The sequence below is a fragment of the Rana temporaria genome, chromosome 2, assembly GCF_905171775.1.
Source record: "Rana temporaria chromosome 2, aRanTem1.1, whole genome shotgun sequence".
NCBI classification, from domain to species: domain Eukaryota; kingdom Metazoa; phylum Chordata; class Amphibia; order Anura; family Ranidae; genus Rana; species Rana temporaria.
In genome coordinates, this window is record NC_053490.1 from 95064359 (window position 1) to 95091132 (window position 26774).

General features: G+C 43.3%; 1 protein-coding gene across 3 annotated transcripts in view; it reads right to left on the bottom strand.

The window, feature by feature from the left end:
* PARP4 (poly(ADP-ribose) polymerase family member 4) overlaps window positions 1-21133 on the bottom strand; it is a 381003-nt gene extending 359870 nt beyond the window's left edge. For 2 of the 3 annotated variants that reach the window (XM_040340552.1, XM_040340551.1), the window contains exons 1-3: window positions 20968-21133; window positions 5348-5480; window positions 2998-3181 (exon numbers count right to left, since the gene is read on the bottom strand). In XM_040340552.1, the coding sequence (XP_040196486.1) occupies window positions 2998-3181; window positions 5348-5479 (316 nt within the window). In that variant the 5' untranslated portion in view covers window position 5480; window positions 20968-21133. Of the gene's footprint in view, window positions 1-2997; window positions 3182-5347; window positions 5481-20967 lie in introns of those variants that run through there. The other variant, XM_040340554.1, reaches the window with a different exon arrangement.
* Between the last annotated feature and the right edge of the window lie 5641 nt (window positions 21134-26774).

Genomic DNA, 26774 nt, shown 5'->3' on the forward strand with positions numbered 1-26774 from the left:
TGGATGCATGGTGCACAGGGCTACCCATGGCAAGGGGCCAGTGTACCTGCAGGAAAAATTCACCAAGTATGTGCCCAACCGTACCTTAAGGTCGGCTAATTTGGAAACTTTGGTGATTTCTAAATTTCGTAAGAAAAAATGCGGAGGGAGGACGAGTGCGGTCCAGGGAGCACAGTTTTGGAACTCCCTGCCTCTAAAATTAAGGCTTGAGAATGATCTTTTTAAGTTCAGGAAGCTTTTAAAAACTGAGCTTTTCAGTCTAGCCTATGGAATTACATAGGTTTTTATAGTTCTTTGATCTGCTACTATTTTAAATTTGATCTGTTCCGCTGCCTGTGTGTGTTTTTTTGGTTGTTGCTGTATTGTTGTTCTTGGCGCATCGAGGCCTACGGGTAACTGACTGCGTTTTGTACTTTTTTGTACTTTTAAGAATTTTAATAAATAATAAATAAATAAATACAAGTGAAATATCTTCTAAACGGCACATGTTTAGGAAATATTTCCACTACCTATAGGTAAGCCTTATTCTAGGCTTACCTATAGGTAAAAGTAAGGATGGAGGGTTTACAACCTCTTTAAGACTCTATTTAACACTCCACTCTTTGCTGGAGCATGCCACATTTCTTCTGTATCTCAGGGTGTCCCTCTTTCAGAAGCTGACATGTATAAATGTAACCTTTTTCAAAAATGGTGTGTACCTAACATATTAATATTGTTACCATTATTAGAAAAAGTGGTAATAAATCCAAAACCAAACATGTGACATGTGCATTAAATGTGGTGGGTGCATTCGTTTTCCTCTTTATTTTTTTTCCCCCCTTGTTTTAACCTGGGTGATCTAGCCAGTAGCACACCTCCTGTATTAGAGTGCCCCCACAGAAGCCCTGACAGTCTAGGGGGATGGTAGTGTTAGATGCACTAGAAAATTTAGATACAATATACAACTGAAGCAAGACTCCAACTAATATTTTATAAGCAGTTACAGCAACAGTTTTATTTTATTTTGGGATAAAGGTTTTACATAAGTCAATAAAAACTGACCATTGTAAGCATCCCTGGTAGTGTTAAATGGTTTGTCTCAACCCTCTAACTGCTACAGCTGCAGGACAGGTTATTCTGTTGAAAAAACATGCATCTAAGTCTCCCTTGCCTCTGAAAACTGATCCATGTTTGGATCACGCGTCAGAGGCTACTGACAGGTGGTGAGGAAGCATTGCATCAATTCATTTATATTCACACATTTCACAAGTTGTAGTTCTACTAGGTCAGTGATTGCGAACCTTGGCACCCCAGATGTTTTGGAACTACATTTCCCATGATGCTCATGCACTCTGTAGTGTAGGTGAGCATCATGGGAAATGTAGTTCCAAAACATCTGAGGTGCCAAGGTTCGCCATCACTGTACTAGGTGGATGTTTCTGTCTTATCTGATGCAAGCTTTGGAAAGCAAGGTCCTTCATGCGGCTCTTTGACCTGCAGGCAATCCCTAATTCTTGTTGTATTTTCCTTGGCCTGTTAGCAATCGTTTGTGGTGTTGCCTAGCCCTCAGTTGGACTGCTTTTGGACATCATGAAGGTTTAGGAGGGGGTCTGCAACCTTTAAGACATAAAGAGCCACTTGGACCCATTTCCGAATGGAAAAAAAAAATTGGGAGCCGCAAAACCATTGCGACATTTAAAACAAATATAACACTGCATATATTGTTTCTTACCTTAATGCTATATACAGGATCGTGCAGTCAGCTGTCAATCATCATTACAAAATCATCAGCCCCACCATCACCATCATTAATTACATCACCATCAGCCCCCCAACCTCATCATTACAAAATCATCACCCCCCCCCCCCATCATCATTACAAAATCATCATCCCCCTCACCATCATCATTACAAAATCATCATCCCCCCTCACCGTCATCATCATCAGCCCCCCCCCCCCCACCATCATCATCATTACAAAATCATCAGCCCCACCATCACCATCATTAATTACATCACCATCAGCCCCCCCCCCCCCCCCCACCATCATTACAAAATCATCAGCCCCCTCACCATCACAAGCCAGCTCCCCCCCCCCCCCCACAATTATCATTAAAAAATCATCAGCTCCCCTCACCATTGCAAGCCAGCTCCCCACCCTCCCCCACCATTATCATTAAAAAATCATCAGCTCCCCTCACCATCGCAAGCCAGCCCCCATCATCATCATTAAAAATTCATCAGCTCCCGTCACCATCGCAAGCCAGCCCCCCCCCCCCATTGTAAGCCCCTCACAGCCTTACTGCTCTGTGCTGTGTCACGGTCCGGCTGTCACGATGCTCCCCCACTGTTGGTAACAGTTCTGGCGCACTGATAAATGTCCCGCCCTCCTCCTCTAGACCAGCTTGTGTGACAGACAGCACACTGGCTCTATCATACGAGCTAGTCTTCTAGGAGAAGGAGGGCGGGACATTTATCACAGCGCACCCGAACTGTTAACGATGTGATCTCCGGGATCGCTGTTTAACCGGCCGGCATTGCCCGTCAGGGTCGGGCCGGTTTAAAGTCCTCCGCGGGGCGCAAAAGGTGCCTCGGAGCCGCGGCAAAGGTGCAAAAGAGCCGCATGTGGCTCCGGAGTCGCGGGTTGCCGACACCTGGTTTAGGACTTCCTTTTTTTGTCAGTGGATGAAAAAGAAAATCTCATTTTTATACTCCCTGTAAAATCAAGTTCAGACTGTGTTCATGATCATGTTATCTGTACTGTTTTGCTACAAAACTGAGGCATGCTAGTAGTTGTACCCTGGGCTGGCCTAGTTTTATTGTTTACTAGTGTTGTGTCCAATCCTCCTGTATGTAGCTGGCAGTATAAAAAATGATTTAAGACTTCCTGTGTCCCTCAATGGACTTCAAGAAAAAGATTATATGGCAAGTAAAAAAAAATTGGTTTCCACTAAGAAATGCATGAAAGATTTTAGTATTTTATCTGGGCATATCATTCCAGCCTTTCTAAATATTTACCTTTAACTTGGTCCTGCTTCACCTCTAATGCTTTATTGTCACACAATCCAACCTCAACAAGTCGATTCTCCTGGATCGATCTCCAAATAAAATCAGGCTTCACTACCGGTATACAATGCTTCTGAATATTCTTCTGCTGGGAACTATTCAGAGCTGCATTACTTACTGCAACAACATGTGTACACTAGAAGACAAAGAACTCTGATCAAAATGAAATATAATGAAACAGCATTATATTCTGACAGCAAATATAATGAAACAGCATTATATTCTGACAGTAATGCCGCGTACAGACAGTCGTTTTATGCAATGTAAAAAAACGACGTTTTCTGTGAAGTAAAAAACTACGTTTTTGAAACTTCAATTTTCAAAAACGAAGTTGCCTACACACCATCGTTTTTTCACAGTGCTCTAGCAAAGCGAGGTTACGTTCACCACGTTTTTCCATTGAAGCTCGCTTCATAACTAGCTTCTGGGCATGCGCACGGTCAATTTATGTGAAGTAAAAAACGACACATAAATTGAAGCATGCTTCAATTTTTTTTGGTCGTTTTTCAGAAGACATAAAACTACGTTTTCTCCCACACACGGTCAATTAAATTGACGTTTTTAAAAACGTTGTTTTATAACATCGCATAAAACGACCGTCTGTACGCGGCATTAGATTTAACCATAGTATTACTTCACCTGTAAATTTCCCTTTACAATTGCAATTATTAATTATTCCAGACAAAAGAAGACCAGGAGAAGGCTGAAGCCTCAAAGAGGGGGAACGTAGACATCACATCCCTGAAGGAGGAGAGCTCTTTTTTGTGGTCTAGTTCGACTTTTAGTACAGAAAATTTAAAACGTCTAAAGCCTTGTGTAAACTCCAACTACAGCAACTGTGCAACAAACACACATTGTATATATATATACACATACACACACACACACACACACACACACCACCAGGGCGGCACCAGGAGTTATGCAACTCAGGAAGGTGAACCACATTCTGTCTGGGACAGAAACAAGTGATGTCTCTATTGTCGGTGTATATTCCAGGTATAGAATAGTGGCAGGGGGAACTCTGCAGGTGAATCTACTAGATTCCAAGTTCTATAGCAAGTTGGGTCTGGGAGAGAATCCCACTGGCAATAGGGGTAGATGCACTTGTAACACCTTAGGGAGAAGCTCTCCCTTATTTGATGCTTTCCCTCTGTTTCGACTTTTCCCACATCTTTTGTGAAGAATCCGCAAAAGATGTGTCAATACGCTGGTATTGAGTCCCAGCTGTATTGCAAGATCTAATCAAGCTCACAGCGATAGGTGCTTCCAGGAATGTGGTCAGTGGGGAGACAGACTTCATATATGGTGGTCCTGCCCCCTCCTAGTGGGATTTTGGTCGAAGGTATTTGGACTTCTGTTTTCACATGACCACGCGCAAAGATGTCAAATGGGCTTTACTCCATTGGCCACTTAATTTTTCATTGCAGCCAAACGGACGATAGCTAGGGATTGGAAGAAGCCGATGGTCTTGTTCATGGAAGTGAAGAGCATCTTAACAACTCTCATGATTAATGAGATGACTAGCATCTTCCATGACTCCTATACTAAAAATGTTTTAAGGTATGGGGCCCGTGGTGGTCTTATGCTGTTCTCCTCTTCTACTCTGCGCTTCTTTTTTTCTCTTCTTGTTCTGTGATCTCCTCTCATTTCCCGCTTCCACCTCTGCCATCTAATCCTTTCCCCCTTCCCACCTCCTTTTTCTTTATGAGTTTGGTTTAAGATTTATTTCCCCCGATTTTTGTGGACTGTCCACACCCAAATCCCTGAACAATTCTGCTCAGACACCTTGTGTTGACCCCTGGCTTCGACCAGAGGGTTATTACGGTTTGAGGAACTATGTCATGCTCACTGTTCATATCCTCTGCGTGGGATTATTATAGCTACTGTATATATATTTTGTTTATTTCAATAATTTATTTCAATAAAAATATTGTACAAGAAAAATAAACAATGCAGGAGCAGCAAAACTGTATGGTGGATGGAAAACGGAGTTGAAAAACTGCAGTAAGCTCTCACCACCGGAGTTCACTGTAGAGAAACATACAAAGCCAATAGGTGACATAACTCACTAGATTCAACCAACTGTTAAAAAAACTTTTAAAAAAGGGCTAATACTTTAAATGCCAAAATAATTTTGCAACTTTGGGCAAAGAGACTGCATTCTAAAAGTGGGCCAGAGTTGTCTACTGGAGGACATGAACACAGGAGCTCCCCTAGAACAGTTGCTATACTTCTGGCCATGTCAGTAAATCATTATTACATAACAAATGCGGTCAACGCAGTCAGTTGCTACACATACCTTTTCATTGATAGCAATAGAAATAGCTCCTCCATTGGAAGTTATGCTGGTCTTGAGGTTTGTCTTTTCTTTGGATGGAAAAGTGTTGATTTTGAGGAAGAAAACACACTCTGAAAAGATGCCTACACCCATCCTAAAACCAAGAAATAAAAAAATCAAAAAAATATGTTGATGTACTTAGAACACACTTTAAATTTTTCCTTTTAAAGTGAAGTAGAGATAAAATATTAAGTATGAATAATTCCGATACTGTGAGCTATTTTTTTTAATTCTGGAACTGTGAGCTCTTTTTTTTTTTTCAAAAAGGAGGGCTTTTTTTTTTTACAGATGTCAATGGTCGAAGCTTAAATTGCACACACAACTGAATTAGTCTGATGAGGGATTTATGAGACAGAAAGAGGAGAGAGAAAAGAGAAATAAAGAGAAGAGAAAAAGAAACACACTTCTGACTGTACCTGCTCGGCTTTTAGCTGCGACAACCCCAGCAATAGGAGGCTGCCAGCTTTCACAGTTACTATGCCCACACACATGTAATTGCTCATGTGGCAATCTCATGGGAGTGGGCACGATTAATTGGGAGAGTTGGCAGCCAGATGCTGCTAGGGGTTCATTTATCAGTGCCTGCAGAGATTCAGAACCTACGCAATGCAACAGTCAGTGCAGTGGAAATACCTTTTTAACTGTTTGTAAGAGGTATGCTTCCCAGTTCTCCACTGAGCGCCAATGTAATGGTCATTTCACTGATCAACAAATATTAAGGGCACCACACTGAACATCAATGTAAACAAGGCCCTTCTTACCACTGGCCCCTTATTTGGAGGAATCATTTTCCTACTGACCATAAATGAAAGATAGCATTTCTCCACTAGCCACCAATGTAAGGAGTCACCTCACTGACAAGCCATGTAAATGGCACTTCACAGATGATTTTGGGCTGAGTCATCTGTTATCCTTGTATATCTTATGAAAAATTTAGTCAGATCTTCCACTCTATGATCCTAGCTGTTGTCAGTCTATCAGGGAACTGGAGTTTGCAAAGCCATTAGAAAACAGATTCCTTGATAGATTATAAAATGTAATCAATCAACAATAAAATAAATTGGTTTTGGGTGGAATAATTTTGGCTGACTATTTTTGATGATGGTGTCATACTATAAGAGTCATTTACAAACTAGATCAGCATTAAACCGACACAAGATCTTTGTTAAGGTCTCCATGGTGTGGCAAAACATTAACTGGAACAGATAGCTTTGGCACAAAGCCTTTGACTCCAGTGACAATAATCATCAAAAGAGTGCGAGGAGTGCCAGCAGCCACACATAAAACAACTACAAACTGTACAATTCTCAACAGCCATCCATTCCTATGTGTGAGCTTTAAGTACTGGGAAGGGCCACATAGTCAAGATTACACAAATGGGGACGAAAGGTATTTAACATAGCAGGCAGCACTAAGAAAGGGGGGGGGGGATCGATTAACATACAATATATCACAAAAGTGAGTACCCCCTCACATTTTTGAAAATATTTTAATATATCTTTTTTATGTGCCAAAACTGAAGAAATTATACTTTGCTACAATGTGTATAGCTTGTATAACAGTGTAAATTTGCTGTCCCATGAAAATAATTCAACACACAGCCATTAATGTCTAAACAGCTGGAAACAAAAGCGAGTACACCCCTAAGTGAAAATGTCCAAATTGGGCCCAATTAGCCATTTTTCCTCCTTGGTGTCATGTGACTCGTTAGTGTGTGAATGGAGAGCAGGTGTGTTAAATCTGGTGTTATTTCTCTCACTCTCTCATATTGGTCACTGGAAGTTCAACATGGCACCTCATTGCAAAGAACTCTCTGCGGATCTGAAAAAAAGAATTGTTGCACTACATAACAATGGCCTAGGCTATAAGAAGATTGCCAAGACCATGAAACTGAGCAGCAGTGGTTAAGACATTAATGGCTGTGTGTTGAGTTATTTTGAGGGGACAGCAAATTTACACTGTTATACAAGCTGTACACTCAGTGTTTTAACTCAATTTTTAATGACAAACGTGCCAAAACCACGACACTTTCCCATTGACTTGAATGTGTAGCTACAAGTTGTGGCCAACTTTGCTGCAGGCATGAAGAAAAGCATCCCGACCATGGCATGTAAACACCCACATCTGCTGCTAATTTCAACTTAAAGGAGTTGTAAATGGCTTTATGGCATTAGGGGGTTGGCAGGCACATTTTTGCTGCTATCCAACTGCAAGTCTAAGGCTGGGTTCACACTACTACACTACTTTCATCCTACTTTGCTCTGTGTTCAATGTTTCCCTATGAGAGCGTCTTGTAGCGTCCTACACAAGTCGGTCCGACTTTGAAAATGCTCCCTGTACTACTTTTGGTCCTACATTGATCCTACTTCAGGCCCATTGAATATCATTGAAGTCGGACCAAAGTAGTATCCTGTTCATGAAAGTAGGATGGATGTAGGACCAATGTAGGATAAATGTAGGACCAATGTAGCAGAGCAAAAGTAGGATGAAAGTAGTGTAGTAGTGTGAACCCAGCCTAAGGGGTTGTACCTTTTGTAGTATAGACAATAAGCAAATATTGTCCACGTACAAGATACATGTGTGTTCTTACTTGGATCTTGGTGTGCTTTGTGTATCTCTTTCAGATATGTGCAGGAAACCAGTCTGAAAGTTTGCCTCTGTGCTAGAACTTACTGTATCAAGACCAGTCACCATTGTTCTCTCTTCTTGAGCACAGTGACTGATCTTAAATGTCAAAATCTGTATTAGGGCAAGGTCTGTGCAAGGAACAGTACATTGGTATAGAGAATATGGAACTTGCTTCACCCCTCTTGCCCAGAGGTCACATATCTATGTGGTCTGGGTTTACCTACCATTATGCCCCCAATTTTGCTATGCAGTAATAGCAGGATTTTTAATAACAGCTTACCTGTAAAATCATTTTCTTTGAGTACACCACGGGACACAGAGCCTTAGTCATTACATAGCGGGTTGTATGGTCACCCAGAGGTGATTGGACACTGGCACAACCAATGAGAACAAGTTCCCCTCCATATAACCCCTCCCATACAGGAAGTACCTAAATTTTTGTAGCAAAGCAGTAAGGATCCCATAGAAGGGGGGGGACCTCTGTGTCCCGTGGTGTACTCAAAGAAAAGGATTTTACAGGTAAGCTGTTATTAAAAAAACTACTTTCTTTATCATACACCATGGGACACAGAGCCTTAGTCATTACATAGTGGGACGTCCCAGAGCAATGCTCAATATGAAGGTTGGGAGAGACAGATTAATCAGGCCGCCAACGGACAAGAAGCCCTAGACCGCTGCCTGCGGCACACTACGCCCAAAAGGCAGAATCCTCATGTCCTCTTACATCAATTTGATAAAATTTAGTAAACGTATGGACTGAAGACCAAGTAGCAGCTTTACAGATCTGAGCCATCAAAGCCTGGTGATGCACTTCCGATGAAGCACTTATTGCCCTGGTCGAGTGTGCCTTAACAGGAAAAGGAGGAACCTAATTTCTTAAACCATAAGCTTGAACAATTATTTGTCGAAACCACCTAGCAATGGTGGATTTTGATGCCGGCTGGCCCTTCTTGGGACCATCTGGCACAATGAACAAAACATCTGTTTTACGTATCTGAGCCCTAGCCTGCAGATAAACTTTTACTGCTCTCACTACATCTAGAGAGTGCAATAACTTTTCCTCCGCTGTTCGTGGTTCAGGAAAAAAGGAAGGCAAAACAATGTCTTGATTTAAATGAAACGCCAACACTACCTTTGGAAGAAAGGTAGGATGAGGGTGTAGTACAATTTTGTCTTTGTGACAAATTAGATAAGAAAGAGTTGCTAACTCCGATATTCTTCTAGCAGAAGAGATAGCAATCAGAAGGGCCAATTTTCTGCTTAAGAGAATCAAAGGAATATGGCAAATAGGTTCAAAGGTTGCTTTTGCAGAACTGATAATACTAAGTTTAAATCCAAGGACACAAGGGTGATTTGAACTGGCGGATTTATCGCAGTACTCCCTGAATGAATGCCCGGACTAGGGAATGAGATGCCAATGGTTTCTGAAAAAAGACCGATAGAGCCAATATTTGACCCTTGATGGTACTCAGGGCCAATTTCATATCAACTTTTAATTGGCAAAAGGTGAGAATCCTACTTATAGCATACTTCAAGGATTTCACCCCTCTGTATTCACACCAGGAAAACATACGCCTTCCAGATTCTGCAGTAGATTAGCCTGGAGGCTGGCTTTCTAGCATTAATGATGTAGAAAGAACTGGACCAGAGAGTCCTCGTTTCTTCAAAATATAGGTCTCAGTAGTCAGACCAATCAAAATTTAGCTTCTGTAAGGAAGGGTGGAACACTGGACCCTGTGACAGCAGGACGTGATGTAGTGGAAGCACCCAAGGTCTTCCTACCGCCATCTTTATGATCTCAGGGTACCAGGGCCTCCTGAGCCAATTTGGGGCCACTAGGAGGAGTAACTGGTATTCCCTCCTTCTTGATCCTGCCCCAGCAATCTCTGTAAGAGAGGGATCAGGAGGAATGCATAGATCAGTGAAAACCGATTCAAGGTATGTCAGAGCATCTGTTCCGTAGGCCAGCGGATCTCTCGTCCTGGACACAAAGTTGTCAACTTCCTGTTGAGCCTGGAAGCTAGCAGGTCTATATCCGGGGTCCCCCATTTCTGGCATATTGCCTGAAAGACCTTGGGGTGGAGAAACCACTCTCCTGGTGACAGTTGCTGGCGACTTAGATAGTCCGCTTGCCAGTTTTCTACCCCTGGAATGAAGATTACAGAAAGACAAGGAACATGTTTTTATGCCCATATCAAAATCAGATTTGCCTCTTTCTGAGCATCCCAGCTCCGGGTGCCTCCTTGGTGATTGAATCCGAACCGGGTGGCCCTGTAACCCGTGTGTCCAGGTTCTGAGAGCTAAGTATACTGCTCAAATTTCTAGAATATTGATGGGCAGGGTCTCCTCGGTTTTGGCCCAGGTACCCTGGGCTGAGGCTTCTTCTAATACTGCTCCCCAGCCCAACAGGCTGGCATCGATTGACACAACCTTCCAGGTGACTGGGAGAAAAGACCTTCCTTTCCGCAAGTTTTTGGTCTTTAACCACCAACTGAAGCTTTGGCGCAACTGTGGAGACAGGTTCATGGGTAAATTCAGAGCTTGGCTTTTCCTGTTCCAGGCAGCCAGGAATGCTGCCCTGTAATAGTCTCAATGAAAATGAGTGTAGGGAACAGCTCGAAGGAGGCCACCATCTTCCCTAATAGCCTCCTTGCAAAGGCTAAATTGATTGTCCCCTCTTTGTTCTGACTTTGTGGATCAATTCTCTTAGGGACTTGATCTTTGGTTCTGGCAGTAATACCCTGCTTTGGGCTGTGTATGATCATGCCCAAATACTCTACCCTTCTTAGGGCTTGTATAGAGGATTTCTGCAGGTTCTTGATCCATCCTAAGTGCTCCAGATATCTCACTGTATTGAGCACTGCGTGATCTAGTCCTGCCACTGACTGATCTATCACAAGTAGTCTAGATAGGCTGTCACCGTTATGCCCTGTGCTCTAAGTTTTGCCAAACAGTGGAGCCAGAACTTTTGTAAATACCAGGGGTGCAGTGCCCAAACCAAAAAGGTAGAGCCACAAACTGAAAGTAGCAATGGCTCTAACGCGAACCTTTGGTGAGTGGGATAAATAGGCCACATGTAAATAGGCGTCCTGACGCCAATACTCCCCGCCTTGTAGGGTGGCGACCACGGACCAAATGGTTTCCATTCGGAAATGGCGAATGTCCAGAAGCTGGTTTAGATCCTTTAGGTCCAGAATGGGTCCGACGTCTCCATTTGGTTTTGGAACAACAAAGAGGTTTGAATAAAACCCTGCTCCTCGCTCTCTCAAGAGGGACTTCCTTTATTACCCCGAGACAGAAAATGATCCAAACCTCGAAAGAAAGAAATCAATTTTTATTCAATTATTTGAGACCCTTGAACTTCTGAACAACAGGGTGGGGTTCTCTCAAAATTCCAGCTTGTACCCCTGGTATACTGCAGAAACCACCCTTTTGTCCTGGATCTCTGTCTGCCAAGCGCCTGAAAACTGCCAAAGTATCCCCCCACCTCGGCCGAGCGGGGCAACCCCTTAATGAGGAAGATTTGGGGCTTTGCTTGTTAGCTCTTTGCCCCTACTGCTTCCTGTTTTTCTGGATCTGGTTTTTAGCCTTTGTGGCCTGTCTGAGAATGCCGTGCCACTGCCTAGAGGCAGATGTTCCAGGAGCTGGGGAGAGAGAACATTTAAAACAAGGACGCTTGTTTTTCTTCTTCTCCGGCAATACAAAGTAGTCTTGCCGCTTGATATCTTTTGGATATACTTATCCAAATCATCCCCAAAGAGGCGTTCACCATGGAAGGGAAAGCTGGTCAACAGCTTATTGCATGGGGTTTCCGCTGACCAGTGCTTCAGCCAAAGAATTCTGCACATGTGCACCAGTTAGAGCGTAAGGCAAGATGCTTGTTGAATAGAATCCCTGATGGCATCTATTGTGAAACATAAGGCCCTGGGCATATTCTCTCAAAATCTTCTCTGGAGGCAGGTCTTTCAGCTCCTGTTTCACCTGATCCTTTAAGACCTGACGCATACCCACTGCTGCCACGGACGGTTGGGTCACTGCGCCCGCCAGGAGAAAGGAAGACTTCAGCAAAGATTCCAACTTTTTCTCAGAAGGATCTTTAAATACCTGGGCATTGTCCACAGGACAGGTTAAGCTTTTATTTACACAAGAAATAGCCACATCCACTGAAGGCAGACTCCACTTCTTGGTAAACTTCTTGTCCATTGGATAGAGAACTTCAAATTTCCTAGGAGAAAAATCTGAATGCTTCCAGTCTGCGTATATCAGATTCTCCAAGTAAGGATGAACCGGAAAGGAACATGCAGCCTGTGGGGATTTTAATGAACCCAGAGAGGAGACAGGTGAGTCAGTCAACTCTGAAGAAGGTAATTTAAATGCAGAGCCTACTGTTTCCGTTTATTGTACCTGCATTTTTAGAACCTGGGAAGCAGAAAACTGTTCTTCTGAAATCCCAGATCCTTCTGACTCCTCATCCTTATCCTCTGATGGTGCTATGTCCTCCTCACCCTTATCTTCAGACCTTTCTGAAGGGAGATTTGAAGTAACAGAAGGAGCTCTGCTTTGTTTTTTGTCCTTTTGCGAGGACTTTGCGATTGACAAAGCGATTCTTCCTTATAAACTGTTAAGGGCTACTGCCAAAGACTCCTCAGTGACATATGCAGGCCCAGGCACTACAGGAGAGGCTGTTGCTCCTGATGGAGTCAATGGCTCATCCTGCACATGTGCTTCATACCGTATTTTCTGGCGTATAAGACAACCTTTTTCATGTAAAAAATGACTCAAAACTCGGGGGTCGTCTTATACGCTGGTACCTGTCTGTCAGACTGCGGGCATCCATTATTTAAAAGACGCGCCTCCTCTTCAGGCTATTCCGTGATAGGTGGAACACTCATTTTCTCAGCAGAGCCTCTGTTCTGTGTTCCGCCTATCACGGATGCCTTCTCATCCTCGGACGAGAGGACATCCGTGATAGGCGGAACACCGAACAGAGGCTCTGCTGGGAAACTTAGTGTTCTGCCTATCACGGAACAGCATGAGGAGGAGGCGCGGCTTTTGAATAATGGACACCAGCAGCCTGACAAACTCTGCAAACAGGATAAGGTAGGGAGATCGTCGAGGCAGGAAATGGCACAGTGAGGCATGTATGATGGAAAAATGAGGTAAGCAATGGCACAGTGAGGCATGTAATGTAATGGCACAGTGAGGTATGTAATTAAATGGCACAGCGAGGCATGTAATATAAATGTAATGGCACAGTAAGATTTGAAAAAAAGCTCAAAAAAGCCTGTTTCTGTCAGCGGTTGTTCTGGCTACCCCTCAGCTTCCAGACAGACTAGTAGGAACGGGGTCGTCTTATACGGCGAGTATATACCAAAACCAAAAATTTTCCTGGAAAAATAGGGGGTCATCATACGCCCAGTCGTCGTCTTATACGCCAGCAAATACGGTATATTACCAGAGAGAAAAGTACCAAGCGGGCCTGGCAAGAGGCTCTCGTCTCAGGTGGCGATTTTTTTGTCTTTTTTAGTGCCTGAATTTTTTTTCTTTTTTTGGGAAGACATATTACCAAGCAACAAAGCCAAGTCACTATCAACAACATATACTCATGTGCTAGTTAAGCCTTTTACATACAGTATGCAACACACAGTTTCATGCCCAGCGGGTGTCCTCTCTTGGGGTGCCCAGATAACCAACCACATAGAGACCTTACATGCCCTTGCAAGTCGCTGTGTCCCTGATCACGGGAGAGCTGCAGGTTTGAGAGGCTTTTATCTGCTTCTGCCTGCTTACAAATGCTGTGGATAATGTGCCCACGCAAGGGCATGCGCCTGTGAATGCTTGCGACCTGCCCCTTCCTCTTTGCCCCCATAAAGCGCACCCCCAACCCAGGGAAGTATGGTGTCTCCTGAGAGGAAGCAGGGTATTCCTGCATCATGGCAGTGAGGAAAGGAACTGATCGCTCCATGGCAGAGCTCTACAGCGGAGAGTGTGCTGTCTGAAACGACCTGACACTGTCTGGAGCTTGGTGAGTAAAACTCGACTCTTTACTCCCTCTGGTGGCGGAAATAGAGAAGACACCCACTGACAAGGAAAACAGTTTTTAAGGTATATGCTTAATACTTTTTTTTTCCTGCATACCTTATCCCCACTGCAGGTTTTCTGAAAATCAGACAAAAAAACAATCTTCACCCATCACGGTGGGTATTGTGTGCCAACCCTCTTCCCTGGGCCTTGTAAAAGACTCTTCCAGGACTTTTAGCATTTGTAAAAAAGCAAAAGTGCTGGACCCAAAGTATAGCTCTTTTGCATCAGGGGCCTCTATTGCAGAATTTCCTTTAGCACTATCCTCATCGCGTCCAATCTTCTTAGACACTGGAAAAAAAAAACTCAGGTACTTCCTGTATGGGAGGCGTTATATGGAGAGAAACTTGTTCTCATTGGTTGTGCCGGTGTCCAATCACCTCTGGTGACCATACAACCCACTATGTAATGACTAAGGCTCGGTGTCCAGTGGTGTACAATAAAGAAAAAGTGTTACTAAAGCCACAACAGTAAAATTAGTCTGTAAATGCAGTAAAACATGCTTGTTATACTGACTGTGGAACCTAAGGATAGTTAATCTTCTGCACTGTGTAAAAAGGCTGTTTTATACTGGATTTTCTGATCCTCCCCTTCTTCCACTGACTCCTAATAATTCCCTGATAACACAGAGTCTATGGAGTCAGACTGCACATGCTCAGTTTGGTGTGTATTGCTAGAGAGGTTTTTTTTTCTTGGAAGGATGCATGTCATCAGCACTGTCAAGAAAGAGGGTCAGGGGTCCTGCAGTCTCATAGCACAGTCATAAAAGGCTGCTATATACTGCTGATGAGAAAGGGTATTTAGCAGCTTATATTTACTCTTTTAAAAAATGTTATAGTTTAAGAAAAAAGTACAAATCTGTGTCAAAAGTGTCCGCCATAATGTCGCAGTACCGGAAAAAAACAACCGCTTATCGCCGCCATTACTAGTAAAAAAAAAAAATATTAAAGCGGAGTTCCACCCTAAAGTGGAACTCGCGCTGATTGGAACCCTCCCCCCCTCCGGTGTCACATTTGACACCTTTCAGGGGGGAGGGGGGTGTTTGCACCCACTTCCGGCCCAGCATTCACGGGCAAAAGACGGACATTGCATCACATCCCGTCCCCCCCCCCGTTGTGTGCTGGGAACACTCGGCTCCCAGCACACAGCGAAAGCCAATCGGCGGGCGCAGCGCGACTCGCGCATGCACCGTAGGGAACCTGGCAGTGAAGCCGGAGCGCTTCACTTCCTGGTTCCCTCACAGTGGATGGCGGGGGCAGCAGAGTGACGAGCGGTCGCTCGTCCTCTGCTGCGGACGGCGCTGGACTCCAGGACAGGTAAGTGTCCTAATATTAAAAGTCAGCAGCTGCAGTATTTGTAGCTGCTGGCTTTTAATATATTTTTTTGGCCGCACATCCGCTTTAATAAAAACGCCATAAAGCTACCCCCTATTTTGAAAAACGCTATAACTTTTGCGCAAACCAATTAATAAACGATTATTGCGATTTTTTTTACGAAAAATATGTAGAAGAATATGTATCGGCCTAAACTGAGGAAAAAAAACTTATTTTTATATATTTTTGGGGGATATTTATTATGGTAAAAAGTAAAAAATATTATTTTCATTTTTTTCAAAATTGTCGCTCTATTTGTGTTTATAGCGCAAAAAATAAAAACCGCAGAGGTGATCAAATACCACCAAAATTAAGCTCTATTTGTGTGAAAAGGACGCCAATTTTGTTTGGGAGCCACGTTGCACGACCGCGCAATTGTCAGTTAAAGCGACGCAGTGCCGAATCGCAAAAAGTGCTCTGGTCTTTGACCAGCAATATGGTCCGGAGCTGAAGTAGTTAGACTTGCATGGCCGATGTCCCTTCTGGTTCCAGATCCTGCTTCCTGTTCCACTACGCTGATCCCTGGCTTACTGACTATCCGTTCCGGTTGCCGAACTTTGGCTATGTTTTGACTATGTTTGTTCTATTTACTTTTATTATTATTATTAAACAAGTGTAATTTAACTGTACTTATGTCTCGGTCTGATTCCTGGTTTCTGACAACTCGCAATTGCACTAGGACATCTTTGGCATGTGCAGATCCTGGAATAGAGTGTTAGCCTGATCAGAGGAGAAAATTAGACTTCAAAGGCTTCATAGAACTGTGGCAGCCTCTTTCGAAATTCAGAGAGCACATTGACAGGGTTGCTCTTATGAAGGTCCTTAGCTAGTTTGAGTCTGGTCGTTTTTGGGACCTGGTCCGGTCGACATAGGCGAGGAGTGTGGTGAAGATTTTGAAATTTATATTTATAACAAGGAGCTTCAAGGGAACTCTCTAATTAAATTACCATGCCCCATTGGCTATTATATATATGTGTGTATGTATGTTTTTACAGGACTTAATATATTTTGTGATATCCTGATGAGATATGGGCTCAGCATTACATAACTTATGTTCCCTGTCTCATGGGAACTGTTGAATGTCTTCACGTGATAATTGAACTATCAGTATATTTTTGTTTTGTAAAGAGCCTGAGCAGACGTTGAAGCTCCATCTCACCAGGGGGCCTTGACATGCTAATGTCATAACTAGTTGGGCTGGGGATCAAAGGGGGTTTCTTACTAAATCATAAATGTGTGGTAGACAGAGGGGCACCAGAAGTTTTTAGACCTCAGCATGGTAGGCTTGAGGTGCAGCCAATCAGAATGTGATGCAACTCTGAACATGTCACATTTATTGATTGGTGGAGAATGAATATAAAATAGGTGGGGAGATGTCGGAAGTTCTGTTTGATTCCAGACCATCGGGACAACAAGATGTCTGTGTAATATATTCTCTTATTACTCTTTACTTTTTCCCTAATTTTTTCTATCGTAGGATTTTGCCTTAATATATTATAAATCTATTGATAGCATGCGTATGTCCATTGTAAGCAACTGATTTTGGCCGCACGGTCTGGACAAAGCATGGTCACGTAAGATCTCTGTGTATTGTAGTTCCATTACTGTAATATTTAAATTTCTCTTTTCTGTACCTTTTTCTATCTGATTTTGGCCTTAATTATCTTCGTAGACTGACCACACTGTATTTGTATCACTAAGAGAAAATTGGTCATTTCTAATTATTCTAACATTTATTTTTATAATTGTTTCTTTTCGCACCGTTATCATTTTTTTTAAATATAGCTGCAGATGCATAAGGGTTGATTCTTATAGACTAAGGGTTTTATTCACTTATTTTATGCATCATTAATCATTTAAGTGAGGTATAAACATTGCCAACACAAGAGCCAAAAAGGTATCCGGCTTATTAGCTTTGGTATAGATTTTGTAGTTGGACCTACAAATAGCCTTGTCAACTGTCTCAGCCAAAAGCAGTTCCAGCTCAGTTTTAGTTTTTTCTAGGCGGGTCCTATTCAACTTGGTGGGGGGAGTTTGGAATTGATGAAATATCTGGTAATATTCTGCTTCTAAATGTTGTAATTTAACTTTTTTGTCCCGGTTAAGATGGGAAGAGACAGAGATGAAGGTGCCTCAAATTACTGGTTTATGGGCTTCCCACAGGGGAACCAGGGAGATAGCTGGTGAAGCATTGTACAGGAGGTATTCTTTGAGGGCTTGCTGTATATCAAAGCAGTAGGATTTGTTGACTAGGTGCAGATCATTCATACACCAGGTCCGATCTCTGGTTTGAGGAATCAAGGAGGAGATAGTTGCGATTACAGCGCAGTGGTCAGACCATGGGATGAGTTGTATTCTTGAATCCAAAAGGATTCGTGAGGACGCCACCAAGATAAATATGTGATCTATTCTGGAAAAAAGATTTGTGGGTAGGAATACATAGAATTAATTTTCAGGGGATGACATTCTCTCCAAGTGTCAAGAAGGAATGCCAGCTGGAGCCGTTTATGTACAAGTAGAAGGGATGAATGTGGCTCTGGGGCGTAAGGAGATTTATCTAGGTGTGGGTAAAGTACAAAACTAGAGTCGATGCAGAGGAACAGTGTGCCTTTACAATGAGACTGCACTACCTGAAGTAAATGGGAGAAAAAAGGATTAGGGTTATCATTTTGGGCATAAGAGATCAATATCAAAAGAACACCGCTCTAGGCAGACATCTCATAATGCACCCCACCTGCTAATGGAAACAGGTGCTGGCTCTGCATGTAGGAATGAATTGAAGAAAAGAATGGACGTCCGCACTCTGTTGACACCTTTATTGAAGATGGTTTAAAAATTCTTCTTCAAAGACATCAGAGGCACAGGATCATTGAAAAGCTAACTTGTTTCACACCACTATGGGGTGCTTAGTCATAAGAGACCAATGTCGTCTCAACATCCTGCAATAAGCCAACTACAATAATGTAATGACCCTCAGGATCTTTGATCTCAGTAGGGAGAGAAAATGGTATTGTATGATGGAAAGCCAGTAGGACTCCCCTGCGTTTTGTGCTAGCTGAGGCAGAAAAAAACTTGAGGGTAACAAGAGCTGAAAAACGTAGTCCATCGTGCAGCAAAATGGGTTTCCTGTAAGGCCACAACACCCATCTTTAAGGTTTGTCAATACCTGGAAGGTCTTAACCCTTTTATGAGGGGAGTTAAGGCCCATAAAATTGAGGGACAATGTATTTGGGGGGGGGGGGGCATCTGGTGAATGAAAACAGAACATTACAAATGAGCTTTGGGCGCACCAAGATCCGACAACCTCACAAGACATGTAAGGCAGCATAGTATGTAGTTAGTTCTTTTTGGGCTGAACAGTATTGCCCGACCAAGTTGTGTACAGGCACCCAGGACTGCCAGCTGGCCAGGGTACGTGGACACAAAAAAATAAGAGGGGGGTGCAGTGTCTGCTCCCCACAGCATCTGAGGTAAACCTAAACTCAAAAACCCATAAAAGTTAGCAACATCCACGAGAAATAGAATACAATAAACCTAAGCACAATATAATGCAACATTACTTAGCTACCATAACTAGGAAAAAAACACTGAATGATATAAACATTAGGGTTAGTATGGCAGCAAAAGGCAAAATATGGTACTGTACATATAGCCACATTATTCTGAATACAGTAGAAATAGTAACATGAACAGGATCTGACCCAAAATGGGCTGATATCAACTCAGTAACTTGCAGGAAGAACAATGGCCTGTAGCAATTTGCAGTGAGGCACAGGCCCAGAGCCAACGGCCATGCAAATCCAAACAAAGTAGTTCCCCACAAAAGCACAGCTGTTAAAGGTAAACAAGGCGACAGTGTTCCATGGGGTTAACTCATCCCGGACTGGTTGAAGTGGGGTTCTTGGGGCCCGAGGTTGTAGACCATGCTGGAGTTCCTTTGTGGATGGAGGATGGGCCTGGAGAAGCATGCATTTGTGTAGTGTGATAAGGGTGAGGGGCTGGACGTGCTGGGGTCCGAGGCAGTGCGGTTTCCGATTAGGAGTTAGAGGGTCTCTAGCAAGTGCTGCAATGGTTCAGGTGAGGTGCAAGAGTGTTGCGGACCTTGATAGGTGCTAATTGAAGGAAGATCTGATATGCATGCCCTTGGAAGGCCGGGGTGTACTTAGAATGGGCAGAAGATAAAAGTTGCTCTTTCGTGCAATAGAAATGTAGCTTGACAATTCTCTCACAAGGTGGACCATCTGGTAAATGGCATGTCAAAGCCCTATGTATCCTATTTGACACCATCTTGGAGGAGGCACGGGGGAGTTACTTCTTGATAAGTTTTGGTTTGTTCTTCCCTCTGTGACCTGTAAGTACCATACGGCCGGGGCCGGCAGTGGACCAGGTAAAGATTGCCGGGTTGCGGTATGAGTCAGGCAGCTCGGATCCAGGCGATAGCACGGCGATGCTGCGGAGCTCTACATGAGTGTGACCGCCATATCGAGTTTCGTGCATGCGCCCCAGCAGTTTATCGTTACTAAAACAATTGCATTTCCATGTTGTGTACTGTGGGAGACCAGATATAGTGAATGCAGGCTCCTGAGTTTAGTAACACTTTAATTTCACTGTGGGGGTTATTTATGAAAGGCAAATCCACTTTGCACTAAAAGTGCAAAGTGCACTTGGTAGTGCAGTCGCTGTAGATCCGAGGGGGAAATAGAAGGAAAATAAAAGAAAAAAAACAGCATTTTCGCTTGCACATGATTGGATAATAAAATCAGCAGAGCTTCCCCTCGTTTCAGATCTACCCCTCAGATTTACAGTGACTGCACTTCCAAGTGCACTTTGCACTTGTAGTTTGAACTTGTAGTGCAAAGTGGATGTGCCTTTAGTAAATAACTCCCTACGTGTCACATTCACTTTTTTTTTAATGCGAGAATGTGATTAACAATAAGAATAGCTGCAACATAAGTCAATACAGGCTGTCCAAAACATTGCCACATTCATATCCACTTTTAGTGTATCCTACATTATGGCCAGCATTATATGGTATATGTCATGCTGGTCTATTCCCCAGATTAGGGATGTACTGTATTTGTAAAAGTGAAACGTTTGTGATTTTTTCCACACCACATACTGAGTGCTGGCTTGTTTAAATGTACATAAGCCAATACGATGCTGTGTTCAACCCATATATACAGTACATATCCTGGCTACTTCTATTGTGAAACTTGTCATTTGGCCAGAGTCTATTCTTTGCAGAGCACCTGTCCTGAAGCGACAGATCAGGATTCCCTAAGACAGGGTGTGTACTGCCATTACAGACCTAATGCCGCAAGATACACACATTATCTACGGATGGTTATATATAGGTAGCTCCAGTGCTGTAATATTATTATTATTAAAAAGAAAATGTAATAAAAATATAGTCTTAGTTTACTTTCACACAATCATCCAATGATTATTGTTAAGACCTATTAAAGCTTGCATACAGAAAATCCTAAAGAATGTGCTTACCTTTTATCTGCCAAGCAATAGTCCCACAGTCTGAATTATGAAATGAGCATTCAGTGGGAGCACTTGTATGTAAATCGGGCCAATGTATAGACAGGGGATACAATTTTCTACACTTGTGAGCGAAGTTGTTCCTGGTAGGGAGGAGACACTGCTCTGGATGAAATCACCCGAGTACTTCCTGTTTTCTTTTAAAGGAACAGTGCTCGTGTAATAAGTGAGTCAGTGATACATCATATTACTACAGCTACAGATAATATGCATCAGTGAAAATATGTTTTTATCATTCAAATTTTATATTATAATATATATATATATATATATATATATATATATATATATATATATATATATATATATATATATATATATATATATATAAAAAAAAAATCACACTCTACATTACCAAAAGTATTAACAGCATTCCAGTCTTATGGCCGTACACATGATCCGAAAAATCGGACAAAAAATACCACTATCGTCACAATCATATGATAATCAGATTGTTGATACAGAGCTTTCGAAAGCCAATCACGACAGTTGATCCGATGTTGGACGAGAAGGCCTGGCTCACAGTCTCCAATCCAATTTATCCCAAAGGTGTTCTTTTGGGTTGAGGTCAGGACTCTGTGCAGGCCAGTCAAGTTCCTCCACCCCAAACTCGCTCATCCATGTCTTTATGAACCTTCATTTGTGCACAGTCGTGTTGGAACAGCAAGGGACCATCCCCAAACTGTTCCCACAAAGTTGGGAGCATGAAATTGTCCAAAATTTCTTTGTATGCTGATGCCTTAAGAGTTTTCTTCACTGGAACTAAGAGGCCAAGCCCAACCCCTGAAAAAACAACCCCACGCCATAATTCCCCCTCAACAAAATGATTTTTACCAGTGCACAAAGCAAGGTCCATAAAGACATGGATGAGCAAGTTGTTATTAATCAGAAGAAAAAATGTATTCAAAGACAGAGCCAACATACATTCAGTCACATTTCTTATGCAGCAAGAAGTACATGAACATCATATGCATTACTTTTCCATAATACAATAACAATTGCAGGATAATACCAGCCTGTACATTAACAAAGGTGATTTAAGAGACAGTACTGCATTATATTTCTAAAAAAACATCAAAGTGCAATAAACTGGACTACCATTCCTGGTCCATCCAAAGTAATAGAAAAAGCATCTGTACGATAGAACGTACACAACCCTAATAGTTACATATAACACACAACTAATAAACAACTCACACAATGTTTAGAAAGTACCACCATGACCTAATCATAGACTCCATGAATGGAGTCATTTAATACTGTAATATTCCATGACTATGTCTCCGAGTACACCACATTTTATTTGCAAAAGTCTATCCATCACCAGTTGGGTAGGAACTAACCCAGGAGTGTCAAGCCAGGGTTGCCACATTGAATAAAATTTTTTTTTAGGACATTTCGATGTTGATAGGCAAGTTTTTCATGTATAAGCAAACTATTGACCATTTCCACCCACTGTCCCCCACTCGGCACCCTAGGAGTTATCCACAACCTCGCAATAGCCTTCCAGGCAACATATAATAAACGCAAGACAGCAGTTTGGCCATTAGGAGAGAGTGAGGGCACCTCCAGAGCACCAAGCAGGCACACAACCGGGTCATGCGGTAAGGAAATTGATAAACGTATGAGATAGTGGAAATAATGTATTGCCAAAACCTAAAAAGCTTCGGACATCTCCACATCATATGCAACAGATCTCCATCATGTATGCAACATTTTGGACATAGTGGGGTGTCTCTAATGGCCCATTTATGTAAGCGGGACAAAGTTCTATACACCCTATGTAGTAGGAAAAGATGTAAAAGCCTATGTGCCGCAGAAACCGACACTAATGGTGCGGACGCAAGACACAACTCCCAGGTGTCCCCATCTATAGGGCCCAGATCCCTCTCCCACCTTCTTCTACAGGGCAGGGTGGATGCATAATGCGTGGAATTAAGTAGTCTAGCGTATATCCTGGAGATCATACCCTTTTTATCTTCTGTCAGCAGCACATCATTAAGCAGGGAATGTACTGTCGTCACAAGAGGGGACGTTCGGCTCTCACTCTGTATAGCATGCCTCAACTGCAGGTATTTGTAAAATTGCATCCTGTCAAGAGAGAACTCATCTCCAAGGTCAGCAAATGATTTAAAGCGGAGCGCCACCCTAATTACAACATTACCTTAAAGTGGAGGTTCACCCAGGACTAACATTTTTTACCCTTAGATTCCTGCTCATTTTGTCTAGGGGAATCGGCTAGTTGTTTTAAAATCGAAGCTGTACTTACCGCTGTAGAGAGCGATCTTCTCCGCCGCTTCCGGGTATGGGCTGCGGGACTGGGCGTTCCTATTTTGATTGACCGTCTTCCGACAGGCTTCCGACGGTCGCATCCATCGTGTCACGATTTTCCGAAAGTAGCCGAACGTCGGTGCGCAGGCGCAGTATAGAGCCGGACCGACGTTCGGCTTCTTTCGGTTACTCGTGACGCGATGGATGCGACCGTCGGAAGCCTGTCGGAAGACTGTCAATCAAAATAGGAACGCCCACTCCCGAAGACCATACCCGGAAGCGGCGGAGAAGATAGCTCTCCACAACGGTAAGTACAGCTTCGATTTTAGCCGATTCCCCTAGACAAAATGAGCATTAATCTAAGGGTAAAACATTTTTTATGGGTGAACTCCCGCTTTAAATATACTGCCGATTAGGGATGCACCGATATATCGGTGGCCGATACATATCGGCCGAAAACCGCATTTTTGGGTCCCTGCCGAAACACATTAAAATTGCCGATAATGAACTTCGTGGGCGGGACCATTTCGTTTACAAGGGGGCACAGTTCTAATACATACATAGCCTGACAGACACACAAGCTGGCCGCCAGACATGTACAGCGCGGGCAGCGGCAGCCGCACTGTACAAATTGCGTGCCGACTGCCGATCGCGCTCCACCGGATTCCTCCTAGCTCCATTTCCTGTTTTTTGGACTCCCCCCTATGGGGGAGTCTTTTGGTCTAGTCCAGCGGCGTGAGCGGCGTGACGTCACGGCCGGAGGTGAGGGAGGACTCGGAGCGCTGGGCAGGCCAGGAGCTGTGTCGGAGCCTGTGACACAGAGTCAGACTAATCACACTGCCTGCCTAGGAGGAACCTAGTAGCAGCGTAACCTGATAAAATAGTAAGCACTAGCAGCACAGAACTTGTATGAAATGAAGATTTAACTTTGTTTGTGTTAAATGGCTGGATTCGGGGGGGGGGGGGGAGTGGTAAACTAACTGAGACTGACCAGCACTTTCCTAATGAAAAAATGGCAGATAAAAAAAAGAATTATCTGCTATTTTTTCACAGTGGCACAGTGAGGCTGCAATTAATGTTTTTTTTTGGTAGTCAGAGAAGGCAAGCATGGCTCAATAACACACAAAGTTTTTTGTTATTGAGCCATGCTTGCCTTCTCTGACTACCAAAAAAAAAACATTAATTGCAGCCTCACTGTGCCATCATACGTCGCCACTGTGCCATCATACGTCGCCACTGTGCCCATCAAACGCAGCCACTGTGCCAACAGACGTCGCCACTGTGCCCATCAAACGCAGCCACTGTGCCCATCAAACGCAACCATTGTGCCATCACACGTCGCCACTGTGCCATCATACGTCGCCACTGTGCCCATCAAACGCAGCCACTGTGCCTATCAAACGCAGCCACTGTGCCAACACACGTCGCCACTGTGCCCATCAAACAAAGCCACTGTGCCAACAGACATCGCCACTGTGCCCATCAAACGCAGCCACTGTGCCCATCAAACGCAGCCACTGTGCCCATCAAACGCAGCCATTGTGCCATCACACGTCGCCACTGTGCCATCACACGTCGCCACTGTGCCCATCAAACGCAGCCACTGTGCCCATCAAACGCAGCCACTGTGCCCATCAAACGCAGCCACTGTGCCCATCAAACGCAGCCACTGTGCCATCACACGTCGCCACTGTGCCCATCACACGTCGCCACTGTGCCCATCAAACGCAGCCACTGTGCCCATCGAACGCAGCCATTGTGCCAACACACGTCGCCACTGTGCCCATCAAACGCAGCCACTGTAACCAATTATATACTATTTGTGTCTAATTTTTTAATAAAAGTTTGGATTTTATTATATTGAATTGGAGCTTTTCAATTCTGGTTATTTTAAATCAATGAAGCTAATTAAAATGTCTCATGTAATGCATACAATTATTGGAAAAAAAATTTAAATAGGGGGAAAAAAGAAAAGTAATTTTCGGTTTCGGTTTCGGACTGAATTTTTTTTTCATTTCGGTTTCGTTTCGGTTCTGAAATTTCCATTTCGATGCATCCCTACTGCCGATATTAAAACTGCTTAAAACTGATGTTTTTCATAAATGTACAGTACCTTTATATTCAGGAGCCTTCTGGTCTGCACAACTGCGGGTATTTGGGCATTGCGTCACTTCCCGTTCCACGCAGTGTGCTCTGGGAGCTTCTCTCATAGCTCCCAGTGTTCAATGCAGAGCTGTGATAGTTAGATGAGGCTGTGTCACAACGGGGTGGTAACTTTTAATTACGACGCCTGCCGTTGTGATGCCAACACAGACGCTGACGCCGGTTGGGATGAAAGAAAAGAAGCTGGGATAGCCGCACTCCAAAAAAACTCCTCCTTTAATTAAAAATCACAAAACGCATGCCACCACAACAAAAGAAAAGCTTTTCTTTTGTTGTGCTGTTTGTTGCTGTGGCATGCGTTTTGTGATTTTTAATTAAAAGGAGAAGTTTTTTTGGAGTGCGGCTATCCCAGCTTCTTTTCTTTCATCCCAACCTGCATTTTGATTGCACTGCCTGCACCCTAGACTCGGATCATAGGAAACAGATCACCTGCTTCTCTTTGAGCGGTTACCTACTTTCTCGTTTCACAGACGCTGACGCCGCTGCTCCCGATTGCGAGTGCACATGTGCGAGATCGAGCGGTGGATGCTGGGACATCAGCATCATCGCAACAAGGAAGTGCCTGCTCGTGGGCTTCTAATGCCCACAGTTAAAATGGCAACGGCACAAACGAAGGAAGATGGAGACGAAATACATACGTTTATTTAAGCAGTGCAATTAACTATTTAACTACCCCTAAAAAAAAACGTATTTGCGTGGGAGATCCGCTTTAAGAACCATACATATAAATAGCCGGGTAATATAGTGAACACCTGCCTCTTCCCATGAGCAAAAATCTGTAAGCTTAGAAAGCTCTTTATAATAAATATTTCTCCATATGGGCGTAAATGAACACACACCCCTAACCTTCAGAATAGACCTAGTGTATTTCCACAGGGAGTTCAACAAATTTATTGTAGGGAGGGTGTGTGGTAAATGAGTAAGTCCTGCCTCCAAGTGAGATAGAATGGAAAGCTCAGATTTGCAAGGGACCAACAATGACCTAATGGAATCGTTCACATCTTCCCCTCCCCATTACCAAGGTGTTGGATCTGGGAGGCCACAAAGTAATAGCGGGCATGTGGAACCACCCTGATCTTTAGCCAACTGCAGTGTGGAGAGGCTGATCCGTGCTACTTTATAGCCCCAAATCAAGTCTCTAAACTGGGCATCTATTTGAGTAAACCATTTATGTGGTATCCAAATGGGGTATTGTGGAATAATATTATATACACACACACACACACACACACACACACACACACAGTGGGGATCGAAAGTTTGGGCACCCCAGGTAAAAATTTGTATTAATGTGCATAACGAAGCCAAGGAAAGATGGAAAAATC